General features: G+C 39.6%; 2 protein-coding genes across 2 annotated transcripts; both read right to left on the bottom strand.

The window, feature by feature from the left end:
- Nucleotides 1-1274: 1274 nt before the first annotated feature.
- LOC137593504 (low choriolytic enzyme-like) lies at nucleotides 1275-7367 on the bottom strand. The gene is made up of 10 exons (XM_068312257.1): nucleotides 7293-7367; nucleotides 7075-7141; nucleotides 6531-6555; nucleotides 6370-6420; nucleotides 6022-6156; nucleotides 5710-5827; nucleotides 4334-4512; nucleotides 3205-3286; nucleotides 2757-2896; nucleotides 1275-2555 (listed from the first exon to the last, which is right to left on the bottom strand). Coding segments are annotated over exons 2-10 (768 nt in total). The 5' UTR covers nucleotides 7111-7141; nucleotides 7293-7367; the 3' UTR covers nucleotides 1275-2553.
- A 5242-nt stretch (nucleotides 7368-12609) lies between these two features.
- On the bottom strand, nucleotides 12610-16318 carry LOC137595784 (low choriolytic enzyme-like). Its single transcript, XM_068316090.1, has 9 exons — nucleotides 16280-16318; nucleotides 15291-15315; nucleotides 15146-15196; nucleotides 14637-14768; nucleotides 14186-14303; nucleotides 13802-13980; nucleotides 13304-13385; nucleotides 12945-13084; nucleotides 12610-12744 (listed from the first exon to the last, which is right to left on the bottom strand). Coding segments are annotated over exons 1-9 (768 nt in total). The 3' UTR covers nucleotides 12610-12742.
- Between the last annotated feature and the right edge of the window lie 869 nt (nucleotides 16319-17187).

Below are 17187 nucleotides of genomic sequence, written 5' to 3'. Positions count from 1 at the left end.
GTTATGTCCATCTGAACACCACAATGTTTTTTATATTGTTTAGGTTTTAGTGCCGTGGTGCTATTATTGCTTTTTGTAATTCACTTTAATTCAGTGAAACAACTAAATGAGTCAATGTTTTTGGTGCATAATCTTGTGAGAGATTATGCAAATCTCTCACGACACCAGTATGTCATGTCATGAGAGATTGTCAGGTGTATTGCGGGAACTTATCCAAACTCACTTAATTAGGGACGGAAGTGGGATGAGGATCAGCACCTCTAAATCCGAGGCCATGGTTCTCGACCTGAAAAGGGTGGCGTGTGCCCCCTTCAGGTCGGTGGAGAGTCTTTGCCCCAAGTGGAGGAGTTTAAGTATCTTGGGGTCTTGTTAAAGAGTGAGAGAAGGATGGAACGTGAGATTGACAGACGGATCGGTGCAGCTTCTGCAGTGATGTGGTCGCTGTGTAGGTCTGTCGTGGTGAAGAAGGAGCTGAGTCGCAAGACAAACCTCTCGATTTACCGCTCGATCTACGTTCCTACTCTCACCTGTGGTCATGAGCTTTGGGTCATGACCGGAAGGACAAGATCCCGGATCCCGGCTGAAATGAGTTTCCTCGGTAGAGTGGCTGGGCACACCCTTAGAGGTAGGGTGAGGAGCTCAGTCACCAGGGAGGAGCTCAGAGTAGAGCTGCTGCTCCTCTGCCTCGAGCGGAGCTAGCTGAGGTGGCTCGGGCATCTGTTCTGGATGCCTGCTGGATGCCTCCCTGGGGAGGTGTTGCAGACATGTCCTACCGTGAGGAGACCTCAGGGAAGACCTAGGACTTGCTGGAGGGACTTTGTCTCTTGGCTGGCCTGGAAATGCCTTGGGCTCCCCCTGGGGGAGATGGAGGAGGTGTCTGGGGAGAGGGAAGTATGGACATCCCTGCTATGACTGTTGCCCCCATGACCTGGCCCCAGATAAACAGTTGAAGATGGATGGATGGGCTTAATTAGTCTTAAAACGTTTGAGAATAAAATGATTATTATCTGCTAATAATATGTCAGTGTTGAGTATCTGCCAGTGAAATAATACCCCCCCCCCCGTGTCAGTGTGTGGCAGCATGTAGGTAATTGCCATATTCCTTCTTTGAGACAAGAAATTTAGTGATACCTACAGCAGGTAACCGTGACAGTGATGAACCAGGGATGGCAACAAAACCCCTTGTTCTTAGTGTATGTCGACAATGGTTCCAAGCAAGCTTTAACATCAACGTAAATACACAAAAAAAAACAAGTTTAATCAGAAAAGTCAGTTATTGAACTCAGAACAAAACCAAAAAAGCCCAAACATAGTTACAAACACAGCTAACTTTAGCCACTCTCAGAAAACACAGTTAACAGACGTATTTATTTTGGCCAACAAAGCTCCCATTTTTCACAACGTCTGTGTGATCTGACCTTTTTAAACGTCTGACTGCTATTAAAACTAAAACAAACTGATCTGTTGAGGAAGAGCTTCCTGCGTCTATCTTCAATTTGTACCAGGATGAAGGCTTCTTGCTCATCTGATCAGGCCCAGGTTCATTATATACATCATATCAGGCTACAGAGTGTAATTTGGATGGTTTTTGGATGGTGGTGTGCCGTGGGAGTTTTTAAATGTAATAAATGAGCCGTGGCTCCAAAAGGCTGAAAAACAGTGGTGTAGCTTAATCAAATGTACCAAAGTGGAACAATTCTTGCAAAAGAGATTCCTTGGATATTGTTCATTAACAAGTAGAAACTTTTCCCAAACATTGTCTTGTGTTATACAAGAAAAAGAAAAAGGCAGTTAACAGTCCTCAGCTTCAAGAGCAGAGAGTTCGACAACAACATTCTTACATAATTTCAGCCAACAGACGGGTTTGTTCTGTTGGGTTCTGTTTGAACGTATGCGTGACCTCGGCAGTGGCTCAGCGGTAGAGCAGATGTCTCGTAGACAGATCGCCCCAGCCATCGGCGGATCGAGTCCCGCTCCCGCCATGATGTCACCAAGAGTGTGAGCTGACGGTGGAGGTGTCAGCTCACCTCCTAGCCACTGCCGAGGCGCCCTTGAGCAAGGCGCCGTCCCCCCTACAAGCTGCTCAACTAACCTAAGTGACTAAGTAATTTCCCCTTGCGGGGATCAATAAAGTATACTTCTTCTTCATCTGTCGAAGGTATTGCATGTCACACAAGTTTTCAGCGATGCACGCTGGATGAAACGTCAGTCACGTTGACCCGCTTACAACCCTAACCCTTACAACAGTTGGCTATGATGGCGCACAGTTGTTTGTTTCCACGAATGTTCGTAAGTTGGATGTTCGCATCTTGAGGACTACCTGCATATCCTGTCGTACTCAAATAAATTACAACCCTACATCGCTAACCCAGTACTGCACATTTAAGATAAGAGAGTCCTTTATTCGTTACGCAGCGGGCAAGTTTTCAATTATATTTCGGGTTTCCGTGACTGTGCATGTGTGTTGTTGCAGTTCCACAGATTTGGGACTATATCTTCACAAGCTGAGTCTTGAAGTATCTTGAAGCCCAGGGTTTTCTTCCACCTTTAAAATCCTGGTCAGAAAAATCAAAATAGCAAGACTGTGATTTATTGAAAAGTCTACGATAAGTAGTATCTCAGATGTGCTTTTTCTTTTCCTCTCCTACAAAGAACTTTTACACCTCTATAACATCAACACGCCTAATCTAAAGCAGCTAAGAGTGGTTAAAAAGGACTTTTGCATATCTGTAAGATAGCATTATCTTTTCACTCACAGCATTTGTATTTCTCACAGCATTTGTAAAGCCTGTTGACACGTATGATGTCGGTGACACTCATGGTTTTGGCCTTTCCAAAGACAAATGGTTCTCTTTTTGCAAGGATGGTTGGACGACGGTTTTTGGAGAATTTGTACCTTGAGAACAACACAAACATAAAATGTCTCAACATTAGCACACAGTGGCTCTATGATAATCCATAATAATTTTATGAATGTATATACACCAAGAGAATCTATCAAAAGATCATTTCCACCTTCAACCCAGATGAATGAGTTCTTGAAAACACAAGAAACAGTGAGTCTTATTTTACAGGTAGAACATTAATCAACGTTCAACAGCAGCTAAAATCAGCTTTTTAAGGTGATAGTGTAATAACACACATTAAACAACATAATAAAGAACATTTTATTTCACTATGTATTATAAACACTCAAACACTCACTTGCTGTAATGCATGATGGAGTTGTAGTCATAGGGCGTACCCAAGTTGTTAGTTGCCACTTTTTTAAAGAGTCTTTCATTTTCTATATAGGAAAGAAAAGAATCCAAAACATTTAAGAACATATTTTGTGTTTCTGTGTTTCGAACAGCAGGCTGAACAGTTGTGGTTGCACCATTTTCCGCAAATTTGGTGAATCTAGGTTTTAAATAGAAGTACCAGCTTAGGTTATCTTCGCTAACAAACAACCTCAAAAGACTCAGCGTTAAATGGCTTGTACTAAAAACGCGGATATGTGGATGGCAGTTGTAGCGACAGGGTTTAGTTAAGGATATGTTGTCGTTCAAGATCCATCCATCTTCTTAACTGCTTCATCCTCTGGCACGGGGAGCTGGAACTTGGGCATGAGGTGGGGGACACATTGTGCGCGACGCCAGTACACCGTGGAGCCACACACAGACGCAGACAAACACGCGCGCACACATTCACACCTGTAGTTGATTTGGGACCAACCAATTAACCTGAAGCGCATGTTTTTGGAGGTATTAAGTCATTACTCTAAATACAAAAGTACTATTCCTCAAGACCGACCAGAGTGAATAACAGGACCCTAAAACAACACATAATGAAATAAAATGCAGGTTCAGGTCATTTTGAGTTGTCATGATTATAAATAGGCTTTTAAATAAATACACGGAAGAATATAGATCAAGTTTACATGATTTTACTCAGCTTCACGTCTGTTCACCCCAAATATTGGACTTTTACAGTCACTAGAAAACTGTTGAAAGCACATATCATGTTGCCATACAACAAATAAGACTAAAAACATATAATCGTATTGAAATACATACATATAGTTCCAAAATCTACTGTCTACCATCATTTGTGATTCACATAATCATTTGGAATTCCGATTGGTTCACTTTTACTCCTCATAATTTAGTCACTTATTAGAGGCAGAAAGTGCAACTGTAGGACAAAAGTCAGATAGGGCAGCGTACATTTGTTCATATCTCTGAATGTTCGTAATCAAATGTTCGTATGTTGAGGACTACCTGTACTAACATTTGCATCATCTGTAGGTGTACCTCCCATCATGTTCTCATCAGCAAGTATTGTACGAACTGACCTGGTAGAGTGTTGTTCGTGAGAATGTGGACATATGTGTCTCTGTCCAGTCGGTTCTGCTCATGATGGAAACCCAGAGCGTGGAGAATCTCATGCTGCACGATACCGACTGTAACACAACCCCCTTTATTCAGGGAGATGGGCTGTGGTTGATTTATGTTTCCAAGGTAGGACCAACACCTGAGAGACACACACAGTAAAGTCGTTGCTAAAAAGGTACCAAAAAAAAGATTCTAGAGCAGTGGTTCTTAACCTGGGTTCGATTGAACCCTAGGGGTTCGGTGAGTCGGTCTCAGGGGTTCGGCGGAGATGGAGGTCAAGACAAAACACCCGACACGATGTGTGTCGGGTGTTTCCATAATCTAGCCAGTGTACTGTATATAATGTACATCTTACTTTAGTTGGTGTATTTGCCGAATATACATGAATCACCGAGTACGTTTGACACAACGTGTCAATTCGTGATGACACGCCCCCTTAGCCATCACTGGCTGCAGGTAATCACGCTACATTGATTAGCCTACTTATGCTACATGGGATTTTGCGCACTCAGTAGTCGATTTACGCCTGTCATGATGGTACGTCATCTGATTGCTTTCTTAATATTTTAATTCATAGTAACTATGTTGATGAAAAAAAAGAAAGTGGTCGGACGAATATGTATACAGTGAATTTACATGTACTGTATAACGGAACGTGATGGGAGTCAGCGTTCTGCATGATTTGCAATGTCAAGTTGAGCAACTCTAGTCTCGCACTGGCAAATAAAAAGGAACACTTCCTTAAGCTGATGGAAAACAAAAGAAACAGACGTTGCTGTGAAAATCACATCAGAGTAACACTTGTTAAGGTGAAGCCATGATATCATGAACTGATCTCTATAACAACAGAAGTCATGTGTGAGTTCATGTGAATTCATGCACTGTCTTGGTTTTGTTTGTTTGAAACAGGTGACGTTAATGCACAATTCACTAAATACACCAGTAAAACATATACTTATGTCTTAAATTTAAAAAAGTACTACTTGTACTGAGTATCAGAGTAGTAGCGGTGGGCCATATCGTATTGTTCACTATGAATAAAAATTTCTCATGGTCCGTATTCTGATTTGATGTCATGATGTGCGCTTCAGGTAGGCTTATGCAGCACCCTGCACACAACTTTGGTGATGTGGGATCAGTTTGGGTTCGAGGTAACAGATACAGAACAAACCACAGTTATCGGCAAACATTGCAAGAAGACATGGTTAACTAGAGTGTGGTATACTCCTATACTCCGATCGAGTATGACGCTTATGACAACAAAAGCAAGACAGTTTCAACACAGAGAGAAAGTCAGGCCTATTTTTTCCCGTTGTATGTCGTCATGTCCTCCTACCCGCTGCCAGAGAAAAAGTAGAGATAGCTCAGTTCTGTTGTCTGAGGTTGGAAGTGAATGCAGGTATTCCTTTGGAAGGACAACAAAGCAGAACGTATGACCTGGTACTCGTCCTGGTCTGTGGAGAAGAAAACACGAGTAAGTTTGTCCTAAACGGCAAACGGCATTGCAGAAATCACGTTTATTGGGTATCAAGTATTGCTGCATACGAGTACAGATATTTTGTATGTATAATAATTTATACCCACACTAATTTGACAATGGTATTTGGTACATACATGGGTTATATTCTAGGATTCCAAGTAGCCTTACTGAATGCAGTAGAGATGAAGAAGGGTACTCTGACGACGTCTCCAGATTTAGGCCACAGACAACCTCTGTTGACACAGCCGACGTTATTCTCGGGTCGATATTTCCTGATGTCATCGTATAAAGATAATATTGGGGCTGCATAGCAAACAAACAAACACGTGTTTCGTGAACACGTCCTGATGATTCAAGACTACAGAACTCCTCTTTGAATAATTCAGTGTAGGATAAATCTGAGAAGTTTAAACCAGCATAATTATTGGTAAATGAAATGATCTTTAAAACATATTTGTCCTCATGCATTTGTAATTTAGTCAAAGTTATTATATAGAGATGATAAAAGTGTCTCACAGAGGTTTACGTTCACTGTTGAGATGATGTCTGAGATGTCGGATGACAAATCTGGAAACAATCGCAGGGATTTCAGACATGAAGTGCAGCAGAATAAAAACATTCACATCCTTGATATTTTACTTTTTTATTATTATTAACTTCTTAATTATTGGACTCACTTTGAGCATCGGAACCAGTCGAGCCCTGCAATGCAATACATCTGTCATGATGCTTTCGAGTTCCACTGTTTTTATTTGACATCTAAACTGACTGCTACAGCAATCCCTCGCTAATTTGCGCTTCAAGGTGCGCAGATTTTTAGTAGGTGATCAGGTGATACTGTACCCGCATGCTATTGGTTGACAGCATCCATGCATGCGTACGTTCCGAGACTCATGGAACACAGCTCACTTTCACGGATTAAAAAAAAACTTCTTTAATTCCAAATTAAGTCCATTAGAGTATGGGAAAATGTAATACAGATATAAGGTGGCTTAATATCAGTATGGCAGTGACACACAGTACAGCAGCAAGCCGTCGAGCCTCACCTCAGATAGGACTACCAATCAATCAAAACAAGATTTCATTAATAAAAAATCTTGTTTTGAACGTCGGACGCTTAAATATCTGCTTCCTACTTCAGACCAGGAAATAACCTGCCCTGTTCAAACTGAGTGGTGCACTCGTAATGCATTTAAACATTGACAATAAGCAACCACTTACAGCCAGCAGTGAGAGGAGAATCAAAGCAGGACCCATGGTCGTCAGCCTCTCAAGTTGAACTTCAAATCTGAAAAAAAAAAAGTTAAAATCAGAAAAGTTTTTGATCATCAATGGAATACATTTGAATTAGCAAAATAACAATACTTTTTAGATCATAAAGTTTCCAAATTTTGAGACCTAATTTCCCCCCATGAGTAAGAGTTGCACAGCAAAACTACCTTTTGAAAAGGATCTCAAAACGATCTTCTAAGAAGATAATAATGAAGAAACTATTGAAGTGTGTGTTATGTACCTGTACACCTGCCCTGCGTAACAAAATACCAAGAGTGTTGTGTTGGGTGTTTGACTTTTAGTCGGCACATCATTCAAATTAAAGTGGTATGACTAGTAGCATTTTTTTCCATTTAGATGACGCATAAGAGCAACAACAAGCGTTAGTGAACAAAGCATTCACATTTTGAGGAAATGCCAGAGGGCATACAGGGAAGTAAATAACATGTCACCAACTGCTGGGAGGAATGACGACCATACTTTGACCTGACTTCAGTCTCTGTACTGATTTCTCTCACCCTCTGTTCTAACATAGTGATAACTGCCCTCTCTTTCCTTCTTTACCTTTAATTGGCTCTGCTGCCAGAGGAGGAACCTGAAAAACACAAAACAAAGCCACGAAGAACCAGACTAGAAGACACACCTTCAGAGACTGGCTGTAGTGTGTTGCATTCATGCTCCGTGAGTCACTAGCGTAGCAAAGAAAAGCATCGACACAACTTGTTCATCGTTGGAAATAAATCCATGAAACTGGAAAACATCGTTGACCATGAAAGTAGCCGTTGTCGCAACTTCTGCATGTCGGTGTCCACGTCTCTGTGAACGTCTGAGCAAGAAACGACCTACATTGTATTTCTGTTCATGGAGACTGAAGACAATTCAGGGCAGGTTGAAAGTTAGAGCAGTGATGTAGACGATGGACTACTACCTGTCCTCCTGTAGGAACTAAATGATGGAGGAACCAATGTTGTCCTGTAGGAACTAAATGATGTAGGAACCAATGTCGTCCTCCTGTAGGAACTAAATGATGTAGGAACCAATGTCGTCCTCCTGTAGGAACTAAATGATGTAGGAACCAATGTTGTCCTCCTGTAGGAACTAAATGATGTAGGAACCAATGTCGTCCTCCGGTAGGAACTAAATGATGTAGGAACCAACGATGTCCTCCTGTAGGAACTAAATGATGTAGGAACCAATGTTGTCCTCCTGTAGGAACTAAATGATGTAGGAACAAATGTTGTCCTCCTGTAGGAACTAAATGATGTAGGAACCAATGTTGTCCTCCAGTAGGAACTAAAGGATGTAGGAACCAATGTTGTCCTGTAGGAACTAAATGATGTAGGAACCAATGTTGTCCTGTAGGAACTAAATGATGTAGGAACCAATGGTGTCCTCCTGTAGGAACTAAATGATGTAGGAACCAATGTTGTCCTCCTGTAGGAACTAAATGATGTAGGAACCAATGTCGTCCTCCTGTAGGAACTAAATGATGTAGGAACCAATGTCGTCCTCCTGTAGGAACTAAATGATGTAGGAACCAATGTCGTCCTCCAGTAGGAACTAAAGGATGTAGGAACCAATGTTGTCCTCCTGTAGGAACTAAATGATGTAGGAACCAATGGTGTCCTCCTGTAGGAACTAAATGATGTAGGAACCAATGTTGTCCTCCAGTAGGAACTAAATGATGTAGGAACCAATGTCGTCCTCCTGTAGGAACTAAAGGATGTAGGAACCAATGTTGTCCTCCTGTAGGAACTAAAGGATGTAGGAACCAATGGTGTCCTCCTGTAGGAACTAAATGATGTAGGAACCAATGTTGTCCTCCTGTAGGAACTAAATGATGTAGGAACCAATGTCGTCCTCCTGTAGGAACTAAATGATGTAGGAACCAATGTCGTCCTCCTGTAGGAACTAAATGATGTAGGAACCAATGTTGTCCTCCAGTAGGAACTAAATGATGTAGGAACCAATGTCGTCCTCCTGTAGGAACTAAATGATGTAGGAACCAATGTCGTCCTCCTGTAGGAACTAAATGATGTAGGAACCAATGTCGTCCTCCTGTAGGAACTAAAGGATGTAGGAACCAATGTTGTCCTGTAGGAACTAAATGATGTAGGAACCAATGGTGTCCTCCTGTAGGAACTAAAGGATGTAGGAACCAATGTTGTCCTCCAGTAGGAACTAAATGATGTAGGAACCAATGTTGTCCTCCTGTAGGAACTAAAGGATGTAGGAACCAATGTTGTCCTCCTGTAGGAACTAAATGATGTAGGAACCAATGTTGTCCTCCTGTAGGAACTAAATGATGTAGGAACCAATGTTGTCCTCCTGTAGGAACTAAATGATGTAGGAACCAATGTTGTCCTCCTGTAGGAACTAAATGATGTAGGAACCAATGTTGTCCTCCTGTCAGTGAGGTGGAACACCTCAGTGGATTAAAGCTGGTTTTAGCCTCTACACCCCCCAGGAGAAAATTCATTCATCAGAGGTAGAGATGTTAAAGTTACATTTATTTATTTACTTATTTACTTATTTATTCAGTTTATTTTCTTCTTTCCAGACATGTCAGTACAACAGACTTCACTTTCATCAGTGTTCAGACATCAGCAACAACATCCGAAAAGAAAAAAGAAAAAAAGGTTGACGGGTAGAAGCCATTGTCTTGTGAGGTTCCCGTCCCCTAAATCATCAACATCTCTCTCATTACAGCTCATTGTCAACCAATTCATACATTACATGTCACAAATCAATTTCAATTACTTTATTCTGGTAAATTGTTATTTAGAGAAGAGTCCAAATTTTGTTAATGTTCATTTTGTAATTCCTTTCAAGGGTTGTTTCTGGTCAGTAGTGTCCTTGTTTACTCAGCAGTCCTTTCCTTTCCACTTTCCTAGCAGTCATAACATCTTTCATGTACTCAAAAGTTTTTTTAAAGGCAGTTGGAGTTCCCATACTCCTAATTTCACTGTTTGACACCAGTGAACGATAATGAATTTTTTAAAATGTTGTTCTTGCTTTTTTCTGTACAAATACTGTGTTTTCTCTTAGTTGGTAACTGGATTCATTAATCTGTATTTGTGATTGTATGTTTTGAGGTAAATTGTTATTGTCGGCTTTATACATAAGTTGTACAGTTTTGTTGCTGATGATGTCATGTACTTTCAGTAGTTTAGATTTAATAAATGAGTGGTTTGTGTGAGCTCTATAATGTTCATTGTGAATAATTCTCAAGGCTCTTTTCTGGGTCAGGAGTAAAGGATTAGTGCACAATATATCATATGGAGCGCCTTCTGATTTAATAGTTTTTGAGTTTTCCAGAGTATGGATACACTTCTAGCTAACTTAATTTGCAGTTGTCTTAAATGAGGTTTCCAATTTAGCATCTCGTCAATGATCACTCCTAGCATTTTAAATTCATTAACCCTTTCAATATCTACATCATTCACCTCAATATTGATTTTGTGTTTGCAACTTTTCTTCCCAAATAACATGTACTTAGTTTTGGTTAGGTTCAAGGATAATTTGTTTAAATCAAACCATAATTGTATCTTGGCTAATTCCTGGTTTACTGTTTGAGTTAGTTTATTTATGGTTGTATCATCCGCAGAGAGTATCATTTTAAGTACCTTTGAAACCTTACATAAATCATTAATGTAAAGTATAAATAATTTTGGACCCAACACTGACCCCTGTGGTACCCCACACACAATGTCTAATGTTTTTGACGTCCTCCCCCCAGAGTGACGTATTGAGACCTCTCATGTAAATAACTCTTTATCCAATTTAGTGCTGTACCCCTAAATCCAAATCATTCTAGTTTCTCAATTAAAATTTTATGATCAATTGTGTCAAAAGTTTTTTTAAGGTCAATAAAGATTCCTATGGAGTACAACTTTTGATCCATGATCAGTAATGAGTTCTATTGTTTCTGTCAGCTCTAAGGCAGTGGAATGATCCTTCCTGAACCCATACTGACTACAGTCAAGGAGATTGTGCTTTGTTATGAGTCCAGTCTGTTATTGAACAGCTTCTCTGGGATTATTGATAACTGTGGTAGTATTGAAACAGGTCTGTAGTTTGTAAATTCACAAGCATCCCCATTTTTATATATCGGAACCACTTTTGCAATCTTCATTTTGTCAGGAAACACCCCAGTTTGAAATGACAGATTACATATGTGTGTAAATGGTTGCAGAATTCCCTCCAGTGCGTCCTTGATTAGCTTCATATCAAATCCATTCACATCAGTAGAAGTTTTTGCTACGCATTGACTGACCAGGTGTCTCCTCTCGGTGTCCTTCACTGGCGCCAGAAACATTGAGTTTGGGTTCACAGGCATTGATCAATGACGACGTCATCCATGGTTTCTTAACACCTTTTTTCTTTAGATAAATTTTCTTGATTGAACAATGCAAATTGTACAATTCTTCTATTTTATCAGGGAGATAGTAATAGATCATTTCTTAGTGCATTCATTCTTTCTTCAGTCTGGACTCTCCTGTAGAATGTTTGGACCTGTTCCCGACACACAGTTTGTTTCCAGTCATAGTTGGTAAATATTGGGAGGTGATCACTTATGTCATTGATCAGCAGACCGCTCATAGTCTCATTAAGCATAACATTGGTGAAAATATTATCAATCAAAGTGGCACCATGAGTCGTTATTCTACTTGGTTTAGTAGTACAGTAGTACAGGACTTTATTTAGTATGTGTTGTTTTAATGTCCTGTTATTTGTGGTCAATCCTAGGGAATAGGACTTTAGTATTTAGAATAGTAATGACATTTAAATGACCTCAAAAAAGATCATAGATTGGACTTGAATAAATAACAACTTACGAACAATTCAGTTGACCAACAGCCACTCAGAACCAAGTGATTTTTAGGTTACAGACTACCTGTAGTACATTTTACAGTGACCCAACCAGTTCAACAGCCACTCAGAGTAATTTGGGGTTCAGTGTCTTGCCCGAGGGTTGTCACTTATATACACTATATATACTGTATATAGATGTTCAAAACATATCCTTTCAAAGGCCTATTCTGTTTCTGTTGTGCCTGAAAGACTGACTAATAGCACTTGTTCACATGCAGAGATGAAATGGCCTGAGAGCAGGATTTAAAACTGTCTCTACCTGAGGATCTGCGGGATAGTATTCTAAAAAAAAAGAACATCCAACATCCACCTTAAGGTGGTACATAGAGATCATATGTCCAAAATTAAAAATTAAAGACACAGTATGGGCAATGCTTGTTATATTAATGTGATTAGTTTGAAACATAACTATAAAGCAGAGCTTTTGAAACTACAGACTTTAAATTTTACACCGACCAGGTAAGAACCGACACGTAAAAATGATGGAAACTTACTGCCTCCCATTGGTAGAAACACAAAACCACACCTTGGGTTCTTTTTTAATTTTATTTGTTTTCTCACTCTGTAGAAGTCACCACACATTACATTTAGCATACTGACTTGTTCATATTCATAAAGGTATTATTAATATATAATATATATTATATCCCCCTGTAGCACAAACAGAGGCTGGCTGCATTCGTCTTGATGCGGTTCCGCAGATCTGGGACTTGAAGCCGAGGGTTTTCTTCCACTTTTAAAATCCTGGTCAGGGAAATCATTGTGATTGTGATTCACTGAAGTTTCATACGTAGTATCTCAGATGTGCTTTTTCACGTTCTCTCAGCTACAAATATCTTGCACATCCCAATAAAAGTGAGGTCTAAAAGGCTAATCTAAAGCAGCTAAGCGCGGTTAAAAAGGACTATTGCATATCTGTAAGACAGCGTTATCTTTTCACTTACAGCATTGGTATTTCTCACAGCATTCGTAAAGCCTGTTGACGCGTTTGATGTCAGTGACGCTCATGGTTGTGGCCGTTCCAAAGACAAATGGCTCCCTTTTTGCACGGATGGTCGGACGACGGTTTTTGGAGAAGGCGAATCTTGAGGACAACACAATAACAAGATGTCTCAACATTAGCACACAGTGTCTTAATGGTAATCCTAGTTTAATCCAAGAAAATCCATCAAAAGATCATTTCCACATTCAACCCAGATGAATGAGTTCTTGAAAACACAAGAAACAGTGAGTCGCATTACACAGGTCAAACAATCAGAGAACATTTTAGTTCACTATGCATTAAAAACACTCAAACACTCACTTGCTGTAGTGCATGATGGAGTTGTAGTCATAGGGCGTACCCAAGTTGTTAGTTGCCACTCTTTGAAAGTTTATTTCTCTTCCTAGATAGGAGAGAAAATAATCGGAATCATTTAAGAACACATTTTGTGTGGGATGAACAGTTGGAGTAGCACCTTCCCGTCCGATCTTGTACATTCAATAAAGTTTTTACGTAGAATCGTCTTTGCTAATACCTCGGAAGACTCCAGTATCAGCGTTAAATGGAAATCTGGAGGCCTGTACTACAGACGATTAGCGAGGTTACTACCGGGTTTAGTTGTTGAGGATATATATTGCCATGGTAACTGGTCGTGTTCGAGATGAGAGATCTTGAGCTCAACCACCACGGATTGTTCTGATAACGTTCACCAACATTTACTACCCGTTTACTCGTCTGAGGAAGAGGGATCCGTCATCATCGGTTCTCCCACAGGGGCTTTCTGTAATGTTCCAACCAGCAAACGCTGCACAAACTGACCTTCCAGAATGTTGCGGTAGAGAATGCGGACATATTTGTTCCTGTCAGATCGGTTCTGTTCGTGATGGAAGCCCAGAGCGTGGAGAATCTCATGCTGAATTGTCCCATTTCTTATGCAGCCATTTTTTTGCAAGGAGATGGGCTGAGGTTGTCCAATATTTCCAAGGTAGGACCAACACCTGACCCACACACACATACACAGTGAAGTTTTAGAAAGGTGAAAAACCCAACGACAAATGAGCCCTAGTTGACCCAAACTTTCTCGACCATGACGTTGAGGTTATGGTATCGCGATGCATTCATTATAAAGCAACTCAAACACAATGAGTTTTTGTGATGACACAATAATGAAAACATAATCGGAAATGATCCATGTCCTCCTACCCCGTGCCAGAGAAAAAGAAGAGGAAGCTCCACTCAGACTCCCATGGTTCAAAGCGAATGCAGGTATTGTTCTTGAAGAACATCATAACAGATAGGATGACGTCCCTTTGCCTCTGGTCTGCGGAGTAACAAAGCACGTGAGCGTCTACGATCTATTCACCATCTTCACGTCCGTGTCAAACGATTGTATCATCAAAGCTGAACTCCTCGTGGACGTCATAGCAACGGATCTTCGGCAGACGTTTTCCAAAAAACTCCTCTAACATTTATCGATGTTTTCTTTCTGTTCTCGATCGCAAGATAACGTTCACAGCGACACCGTTTTTCGCTTCATCGAAACCCGCCGCAACTTCTCCATCTTTATCCGGTTCAAACATAAAAAGGCAATTTATTATTTTGGCTTAGTAGGTGGATTTTTTTTTCCAGAGTCGCTGATTCCAAGTAGACTTACTGAATTCATCAGAGATGTAGAAGGGCACTCTGACCACGTCTCCAGATTTGGGCCACTGACAGCCTCTGGTGACACAGGGGTCAGCACTCCTCCGTCCATCGATCCTGATGTCATCGTACACTAATGATGACGCTGGACAACAAGTAAGTGTTTAGTGGACATGTCCCGATGAATTAAGTCTACATATCACAATTACAGTTTTTATGAATGCTCTGTTCTTAAATTTTTCATATCTAGTTTTTAGAAGTCAATGGTGTCTTTGTCTGTTTTATGGTGTTAATAGTCCAAACATTGAAGTTAACTGGTTAACAAATATACAGGCCTGCAGCACCAATCAAAGGTTCGGACACATTTTCTCACCCACTCAAATAATTCAATACAGCACAAAATTGAAAAGTTTAAACCAGCATAATTCCTGATAATCAAATATTTATGTTCACAACAAATTTGTCCTTAGGCGTTTATAATTTAATCAAAAATATGGTATGGAGATGATAAACGTGACTCACAGAGGTTTGTGTTCGCGGCTGCGATGATGTCCGAGATGTCAGGTAAAGAATCTGGGAAAAAAATCACAAGATATTTCAGGGTAAAATCGTTCACATCCTTGATTTTTACTTTACTATTTAGAAACGTCTTCATTATTCAACTCACTTTCAGCGCAGTGGCCGGTCAAGCCCTGCAACGCAAGATATTTTCACTTTTTTTTGTTGTTGACATTTTTGTCTCCATATAAGTTAACAAAGAGCTTTCCATCTCTGAGGCTCATGTAAACCAACTGCACTCAAATGATCTTTTAGTTCATTCACAATTAAAACAACCACTTACAGCCAACAGTGAGAGGAAAAGGAAAGCAGGAGTCATAGTGGTCAGCCTCTCCAGTTAAACTTCAAATCTAAAAAAAAAAAATTAAAATCCATCAAGGAAATATGTTTTACTGAGTTAAATTGTATTTCTCCTTCCCTTAAATGAAAACAAAATATATCTTCCGACAATTTCTAATTTTTGCCACCAGAAAACACTCAGTGATAATATCAACGAACAGGAACAATGGTTCTATCAGCTGACATAAAAAAATAGTTGTACAGGCTGAATCAGGAGGATAAAAGGGAGTAAAGGTGTGTGCCGTTTACCTGTTGTCGTTCTGTTCTGTGCAGCAGGTGATTTGGTTTCTTTAAAAACACGTTTGAAAGGGGGGCTGGGAAAATTTCAAACAGTTTTCCATCAAATGTCAACTCGAGTATCGTGAGCAGCTCGATGTCACAGAAGTTATACTGGAAGAATGCAGTGAGGACGTATAGATCATTACGAAGTACATTCCTTCTCTAAGCTTAACCCCGGGATAGTTTGTTGTTTAAAAAACCACACCACACTGTACTCTTCAGAAATCATTTATTCAATTTTAATATACTTGCTGTGCAACAACAAAAGTAGCATGATAGCACAAAATGCTCCAGAGTGAACCGAACACTTTTAGCTCAGGTCATGAAAGTCATTTTAGGCGAAAGAAATACTCAATATCGCGTTAAACTACTTCATTTTTTAATTAATGCATATTCTAAATGAAATCACAATCATGAACGTGATTGAAGTTGATTGAAGAAATGATTGATCGCTGCACGTGACGGAAGCAGTTACCTCACCATCCGGACGCAGGAGCGCAGGTTTTTCCAGCTGTACATTTGTCACATGAGACAATCAGGTTTATTCTAATTTGCTTGTGTGACAGTCAAATCATTACTTTGAAAATCGTGGCACATAGATGCTTTACTCATCCCGAAGGAAATTACATCAATTGTGTTCATGTTATCTATGCTACATTTTAAAAAAATTAATTTTACCAACTTTACATTAGTTATGTTGTTACATATCTGTAAGTTCTTTGAGGTAAAATTGAATAAAGCCTGAGTGTCGTGAGTAAACCTTCCTATGTTCAGTATGTAAAATATGTACCAGAGGTGTAACATCTGGAGTTCATTCTTTAATAATTACGTGTCAAAGCGTTTCTCGAATTCAGCACGCACGTTAGTTATTTTAGTATAAGCTAATTGACGAAAGTGTTTTTGGAAGAATGTCACATGGCAGTACAGACAATGACACGTGTGGGAGGCGTTAGCATTTTTAACCAATAGAAAAGCCAATGACACATCAGGCGGTAACACAATAGCCGATAACGTGATATATTTGCCTGTTTTTGAAACGTGATAGGCCAAAAAAGTACTTGACTACTTGATGATATTAGCTATTTTCAATATATAATATATATAGTGAAGCCGCGCTTCTTGAAGTGTGAATAAGCAAGGGATTCCTGTGTTTCGAACTTAGGGTTAGGGTCAGTAATAGATAGATAAAAAATAAATAAAATATAATATAAATAATATAATAATAATAATTTATAATATTAATGTAATATAATATAAATATATATTATAAATGATATAATCTGAATATAATATAAAATAAAATTACTAGTTATTTCATTATTGGTTTGGGACTTTTTTTTATGTTATTGTCCAGTTAGTTTGTTATTGGACTATTACATTACAATAAC

The sequence above is a fragment of the Antennarius striatus genome, chromosome 1, assembly GCF_040054535.1.
Source record: "Antennarius striatus isolate MH-2024 chromosome 1, ASM4005453v1, whole genome shotgun sequence".
NCBI lineage: Eukaryota > Metazoa > Chordata > Actinopteri > Lophiiformes > Antennariidae > Antennarius > Antennarius striatus.
Note: the sequence above shows the minus strand (reverse complement) of the source record. Positions and strands in the feature narration are given on the sequence as shown.